General features: G+C 46.1%; 1 protein-coding gene across 1 annotated transcript; it reads right to left on the bottom strand.

Moving 5' to 3' along the window:
- Window positions 1–5,123: 5,123 nt before the first annotated feature.
- Window positions 5,124–6,760, bottom strand: LOC148593551 (protein Wnt-4-like). The gene is made up of 3 exons (XM_088530541.1): window positions 6,640–6,760; window positions 6,339–6,481; window positions 5,124–5,591 (listed from the first exon to the last, which is right to left on the bottom strand). Exons 1-3 carry the CDS (start codon window positions 6,758–6,760, stop codon window positions 5,124–5,126), a joined length of 732 nt encoding a protein of 243 aa, XP_088386667.1.
- Between the last annotated feature and the right edge of the window lie 574 nt (window positions 6,761–7,334).

The following is a 7,334-nucleotide window of genomic DNA, read 5'->3' as shown; positions in this document are numbered from 1 at the left end:
GTGTCATTTTAAATCTGTTTTCATCACATCACTTAAAGAGAATAAGCAGACATAAACCTATGCAATGTGAGATAAGGATGGTGAAAAACAGAGGTTTTAAATTAAACAAGCAGTTTTCATTTCCCACAGCGCTGTGAGTGGCAGAGGTATACTCAAGTCTGTGAAGACAAGAGGCCATTACTTCCACTCAAAGCAGAAGTGACCAGAAACAATAGAGGCAGTGGAAATTTATAGTAATATAGGTATTTTTCACAGGACATAAATATAATTATTAAAATATGCATGCATGGGCATTTTCTTTTCTGAGACATATAAGTGATGATATTATAGATAAGTGTGGAAAAATGATTTGAAAGCAGGAACTGAGAGGATATCTAGGGCCTAACAGAAGTTTTGGCATTACAGAGGCCTGCCTGGGGTGCTACACAGCTGCCACTTCCAGGATGGTTGGTGCGCACGGACTCTGCTCCTCCACGGTTCCCTGGGCAGCACAACCTGCCCTCCTCACAGCTGCAAAGGGGAGTAACGGAGGATGGAGCAGGGTGAAGGCACCGCGGCCAAACTCTGTTGCACTCTCTGTGCTGGGCTACTGATAAGGCGCACAGTGGCTGTCTAATGGGAGATATACGATAACATGTCCGGTGCTGAGCCAGTCAAGGTGGCAAATCACTGCTTTCGGATGAATTTTGCTTGAACTTTGCTCATTATAATGTCAAAACACACCTCTATCCCAAAAGTTACCCACCTCCGAGGTACGACCACCCCTCACTGAGCATGCGCTCTAGATTTTCGGTTGACTGTACCTTTAAATGAAAGCGAGAAACTTTTTCACCAATCAATAACAATATTAAGTATGACTCTAGTCACTCAAGCTCCACCTGAATGTAAAGAAAAGTATAAAAGGTGAACTAAGGATGAAAAGGAGAAGGGAAGAATCCATCGTAATTCTTGGGTCAGTCGACGGGCTGATCCCCCTTTCCTCCCCTCAGGCTGGAATGCTGTCTGAGGAGACTAAGAAGAGAGAGGGAAGATTCCATCGTAAATTCTGGATCAGTTGATGTGCTGATCCCCCTTTCCTCCCCTTGCGTCAGGACGCTGCCTGAGGAGACTCAAGACTGAGAGCCCTCTCCTATCTTCTGGGGTGAGTGATGATTGCACATTTGTACATCAGAGCTAGCTAAAAACCTCACGCTCTCGTAGAGAATTTCCTGTACTGAGATCCAAAACCTGCTTTGTAAATGTTGCATTTGAATAAATCATGCTGTTTGTGAACTTGACTACTTGTTTGTGGGGAGGCGATCGGACCTACGGTCCACAGACTGTTCATGAATCCGATACCGATTTGGTATCTCCTTCCCCTCCCCTCCACTACCACTACGGCTTTCAAACTGAAACATTTCACAATAAGTCATTTGTATTTATAAATACAGATGCCAGTGGTATACAACTCCGGCAATATCAGGGGCTGATCTGCTGCCATTAAGGCTTTTTAAGGCTGCCCTAGTTTAGATTAGGCTCTCTGTTAGAAGTCATAATTTGTGTCTGCCTATTTACCTTATCTACTATGACTAGGGACATGCATAACTGGATTGGGGGACTGCTGTAAGGAATTGCTTTTTGTAAATGTTCTTAAACCTTAAACCTTGTAAATGTTCTTAAACTTTAAACCTTTGATCACTCTGTCACTGTCAAACTCCCCCTTTTACCTTAGTTCTTTCCAGAAGCAGAAATGGGGGATATTATCTCCAAAGCTGGGAGTCAGTCTGTGTTCTCCTTTGTCTGATATAGCCGCTGCTTTTGTCAGTCTAAATACTTGGGTAAGATTGAAAAAAAAAAAAAGTTTATTTGAATATCGAATCATAGAATCATAAAATCGTTAAGCTTGGAACGGACCTCTAGAGATCATCTAGTCCAACCCCCCTGCACACACAGGGTCACCTAGAGCACGTGGCACAGGACTGCGTCCAAGCGGGTTTGGAAGATCTCCAGAGAAGGAGATTCCACAACCTCTCTGGGCAGCCTGTTCCAGTGCTCTGTCACCCTCACCATTAAGAAATTTTTTCTTAAGTTCCTGTGGAACTTTTGGTGAATATACTTGCTTTGGAAATTTTGCACTTCAGTAAGTACTGCAGATAGGTGGGTAGATAGATAGAAAGACACATAAAGGACTTGTGAATTCCAGTTTCAACATCTGTCAGACTATATTTCACATAGCAGGGTTTGAGTAACATTTCATAAACCATTATTTTTCTGTCTGCTTTATCTTTCATATAGACTTGTGATCCACAAATCAGCATAGCAAATTTAGAATGGGAAATATCTCTTTCTACGTAAGCACTTCCACTCTACTCTAGTCATCTTGAGATTCCTTTAATATATATGCATATAAAATGTGTGACAGGTGACTTTTTTAAGAGGGAGGCACTTTGGTAAATCAATGGGAAGTGGAAGCTTTACAGACTTACTAAGAGCTTCTGCTGCATTGAACTTAATAGGGCTAAACAGATTGATATAAAAAAAAAGTGGAAAATGACCTCCAATTTTATTCACTTACATCATTAAGCCTATGCAATATTATCAATTCTGGGTCCATGTTCTTGACATTCTGGTTACAAAGGAACAATTAAACACTAGATACTTTGTTAAATTTGTCCAGAAGAACAAACTGAAATTGTTCCAGGAGTTTACAAGTTTATTGCATCAGAAATTGAGACAGAAGTTTTAAGTTCTTTACTGTTGAAATGAATGCTGCATATTCAGTTACAGGACATAGAAATAGAAGCAGACTAACTTCATCCCATTATCCATATTCATAATTCTTTTTCACCCACATGTGTAACAGGACTTTGAGATGTTAATAAATATTGTCCGGGAACCTCTCCAAGAAATCAACATAGTAGATATGACCTTTTACTTTACCTAGTCTATTCATTCATTCACTGAGCGTTTTTTAACTCATATTTGATTAATGCTTTAATCTAATTCTGATAAGCTAACAAGATCTGTCATTAACATTAATGGAAAATTTATATCATGTGTATGAGAGCATAACTAGGAAAACTACATTATTATTTTGCAAGTGACTAATAAAACAATTATAAAAAATCCAAATATTTCTAATTTTAAATCATAATTTTCTCTTTTCCAAACAGAAATGTTATATTACCCTAAATCATTATAATATCATAGAATCATAGAATCATAGAATGCCTAGGGTTGGAAGGGACCTCTAGAGATCATCTAGTCCAACCCCCCTGCATACGCAAGGACACCTAGAGCACGTGGCACAGGACTGCGTCCAAGCGGGTTTTGAAGATCTCCAGAGAAGGAGACTCTACAACCTCTCTGGGCAGCCTGTTCCAGTGCTCTGTCACACTCACTGTTAAGAAATTTTTCCTTAAGTTCCTATGGAATTTTTGATGTTTCAGTTTCCGGCCATTTCCTCTAGTCCTATCAGTGGCCACCACTGAAAAGAGACCATCCCCGTCCTCTGCACTCCCTCCCTTGAGGTATTTATATACACTGATTAGATCCCCTCTCAGCCTTCTCTTCTCCAGGCTGAACAGGCCCAGCTCCCTCAGCCTCTCCTCATAGGGCAGATGTTCCAGGCCCCTGATCATCCTTGTAGCCCTGCGCTGGACTCTCTCCAGCAGCTCCACATCCCTCTTGTACTGTGGAGCCCAGAACTGGACACAATACTCCAGATGCGGCCTCACCAGGGCTGAGTAGAGGGGCAGGATCACCTCTCTCGACCTGCTGGAGATGCTCTTCTTAATGCAGCCCAGGATTCCATTGGCCTTCTTGGCCACGAGGGCACACTGCTGCCTCATGGTCAACTTATCATCCACCATGACACCCAGGTCTTTCTCTGCAGAGCTGCTCTCCACAAGGTCGGTCCCCAGCCTGTACTGGTGTCTGGGGTTATTCCTCCCCAGGTGCAGGACCTTGCACTTGGCCTTGTTGAATTGCAAAAACCGAAGGGTGTCTCGTGTTGCCTGTTCCCAGAACAAGACCTACCAGGTGCTGAGTGAGGAGGAAGGAAAGGAAGAGGTACTGCTGTGGCACCGCTGGTTCCTCAGTCTCATGAGGGATTAAGTGCAATAGTGACAGTCATGCAGAAGGCGCAGGGATCCAGAACAGGCCCTTGAGAGCTGTGGCGATGTGGAGAACCTAGACAGCTCTTCCCAGACTGCTGTCTGGTGAGCTCCCCATGACCAGATCTCATCTGAACACCTGCTCAGTTTCCTTGTCAGCAGCACGGCCTTTCAACAGAAGTTTCATTCAACATCATTTCCCTGTGGTGCCTGCTAAAACTTCTTCTGAGAAAATTATCTCCAACCACAGGAACTGAAAAGCACTGGAGAAGGCATCTGCCTTGGAGAAATGGACCTAGAGCCACAGGCCCACATGTCCTTGTCTGAATTGCCCAGCCATCTTTTTTGTTTTTACAGTTCTGCAGGCCTGTGCCAACTGAGATCATTGCTACAGCTGAGTCATGTTTTCTAAAAAGTTCATTTAACCCACAAAATTAAATTGCTCTGTTCTCTTTGCCAGTGCTACTCTATTTCATCCTCTAAAAACCATTCTCACATCTGTGGTGCCCTCCTCCCCGCATCCACCCTCCTCAGTTCCCCAGTGTTTATCACTTATTGGACCCCACATAGCCCCAGACCAAGGGTTTCAACCCAGCATGATGTCATCCCCTTCCAGCCAACTAGAGAGAGCAGAGCCAAGTGCCTCCACATACAAATGCAATGCACTAGGAAGGAGCTTCATGTACACACTTTTTTTTTCCAGGTGTTTTATTTATGATGTTCTAGGGTTTATTGGACTTGCATCCTGTAATCCTCTGTCCAGAAAAAGAATTCAAACTACAAAAAGTGCAGTAATTTGGAGAGAGCATGCCAGGCAAAGAACACACTCTGGGATATTCCCCAGAGCCACAGGCTGCTTTTTGAAGTGTAGTAACACCCCACATCTCCCCAGAAGTGCTTTCTCTGCTTTCCTTAGTGTGTGTCTCTGTGTGGGCTGTCCTCTCACCATCTGCTCCATGTGCTTGTCCCTTTTTGCTGTGCTAGCCCTCTGTTCCCTGTGTCCCCCCTGCCACACCAGCCTGCTCACGCTCAGCGGCAGCTGTGCACTTCCACCAGGTGCCGGCACTGCTTGCACGTGACCGAGCAGCACCAGCGAAACTTACAGCCGCATCTCTCCACCACTTCAGTGTGGGCACTGCGGAAACCCCTCCCGCAGCAAAGCAGCTCACAGCCATCCATCGCTGGGGATGTCCGGTTGCACTGGCGGCCGGAGGTGCCAAAAACCCCATGCCGAGGGTCCCAGTCGCAGAAGTCCGGGCTGGCCAACAAGTAGATCAGATCATGAACTGTGTAGGGCTTGAAGCGAGAGCTCTTGGGCACCAGCAGCTTGCGGGAACCGACCCACTTGGGGTGAACCTCTGTTGCGCCCTCAAACTTTTCCTTGAGGACACTGCCCACCTCACGGAAGGGGGGCATGACCTTCCAGCAGGTGCGCACTTCGCAGGAGCCTGACACACCGTGACACTTGCACTCCACCTTCATGTGGGACAGGATGGCCTGCAGAGGATGGAAAGTCAACCAAACGTTGGAGACCTTCCTTTGTGCCTGACCCGTATCTGTGGGCCCCAGAGCAGCTGTTTTTCCACACCCCTCCCATAGGATCTATGTGAGGATTCAGACAGAAATCCCAGCACTCAGCTGGAGAGGCAGGACCAACCACTGGGAAGAGAAGGGAGTTTCTTTAACCTAAATCCAATAATTGTGAAACATCTCTTTTCCCGCTCTGTGGAAAACAGACTGGTTTTGGTCTGTAAGAGAAATCTCTGAAGCAGTGGAAAAGTAGGAGCTTGCTTTGACATGTGGGATAGGGGGGAAATAGATCCCCTTTGAGACAAGAAGGATAACATATCAGTTCAGACAGCAGGATGTATGGAGAATAATTTGTTTGCTCAGGAGGGGTTGATGAGATAGGGAAGCAAGACAGAGCAGAATGGGAAAGTGAATTCCTTTCGAGAAAAAGGCTAGAGAATGTAATTCAGTTCTGGTCTCTGTGAGGAAAAGGAATCTGCCCTGAGGAGGGCAAGGAAAACTGAAAAACACCTCTAAGCACGTAAGGAACAAGCTCCAGCACAGTACGGCACAGTGATGGGCTCTGAGGGAGAAGCAGCAGGACGCAGAACTGCTTCAGGAGTCCAGGGCTGTCCCAAATTGCTAGTCTGGGAAAGGGGATTGGACTGAGCTCCACCCACCAGGCAGGAATTCCTGAAGCAGGGCTTGCTGACCAGCTGTTGTCCTTGCCCTTACCTTCCTCCCAGCTTCATTATTGTGCAGGTTCATGAGAGCCCGGCTGGAGGAGATGCCACGGCTCCTTTCAGGATTGTCTACAAAGGCTTGAGAAAATGCAATCCCATAAGACAGGTTATCAGAGCAGCCTGACCACTGGAAACCTGTGGAGGGAAAAGAGGCTAGGCAATGAAGAAGGAGAGGTCAGGGGAGAAGCCCCAGAAGTGGAGCTGAAGGAGGTGTTGCGGGAAAAAGTGAGCTCTGTTTTGTCCTGGCAAGGGTGTTCCCTGGGGAGCTTGTCCTGTGTCATCCCCTCCATCACCTTCGGCACTGACTCCTCGGATCTTGCGGTCGCAGCCACAATCCTCTAGCTCCCCATGGCTGCAGGCCTGGGTCACAGCAAAGGCGACACCCGCAGCAGCAATGGCATGGATAATATTCATATTAATAATGGTTTCCTTTAGTATAAGCATACACAACACTTATTAACTTCTCTTAATTGCCTTTAAAAATGAACTTTACAGTACACAATTACACAATGTCAACAAATACAGACTACTTACTTAGGGGATGCTGCAACAATCCCTGAAGTTCCCTTCCAATCTCTCTGCCTTCTCATCTTCACAACTGATCAATTGATCAAGCTTTTCTTTCCCTCCCTCCCTCCCTCCCTCCCTTCCTTCCTTCCTTCCTTCCTTCCTTCCTTCCTTCCTTCCTTCCTTCCTTCCTTCCTTCCTTCCTTCCTTCCTTCCTTCCTTCCTTCCTTCCTTCCTTCCTTCCTTCCTTCCTTCCTGCAGGTTCCTGCAGACCGTCGACGATAACTTTTTGATGCAGGTTGTGGAGGAGCCGACGAGGAGAGGTGGGCTACTGGACCTCGTGCTATCAAATAGGGAGGGCCTAGTAGGAGATGTTAAGGTGGGGGGTAGCCTCGGCTGCAGTGACCATGAGTTGGTGGAGTTCAGGATTCAACGAGGAGGAGGCAGGGCTGTAAGTAGCCTTGCGACGATGGACTTCAGG

This window comes from Tinamus guttatus, unplaced genomic scaffold (assembly GCF_059628265.1).
Source record: "Tinamus guttatus ecotype Peru unplaced genomic scaffold, ASM5962826v1 Tinamus_guttatus_pri_ptg000383l, whole genome shotgun sequence".
Lineage (NCBI taxonomy): Eukaryota > Metazoa > Chordata > Aves > Tinamiformes > Tinamidae > Tinamus > Tinamus guttatus.
This window is presented reverse-complemented; position numbering and strand designations above follow the sequence as displayed.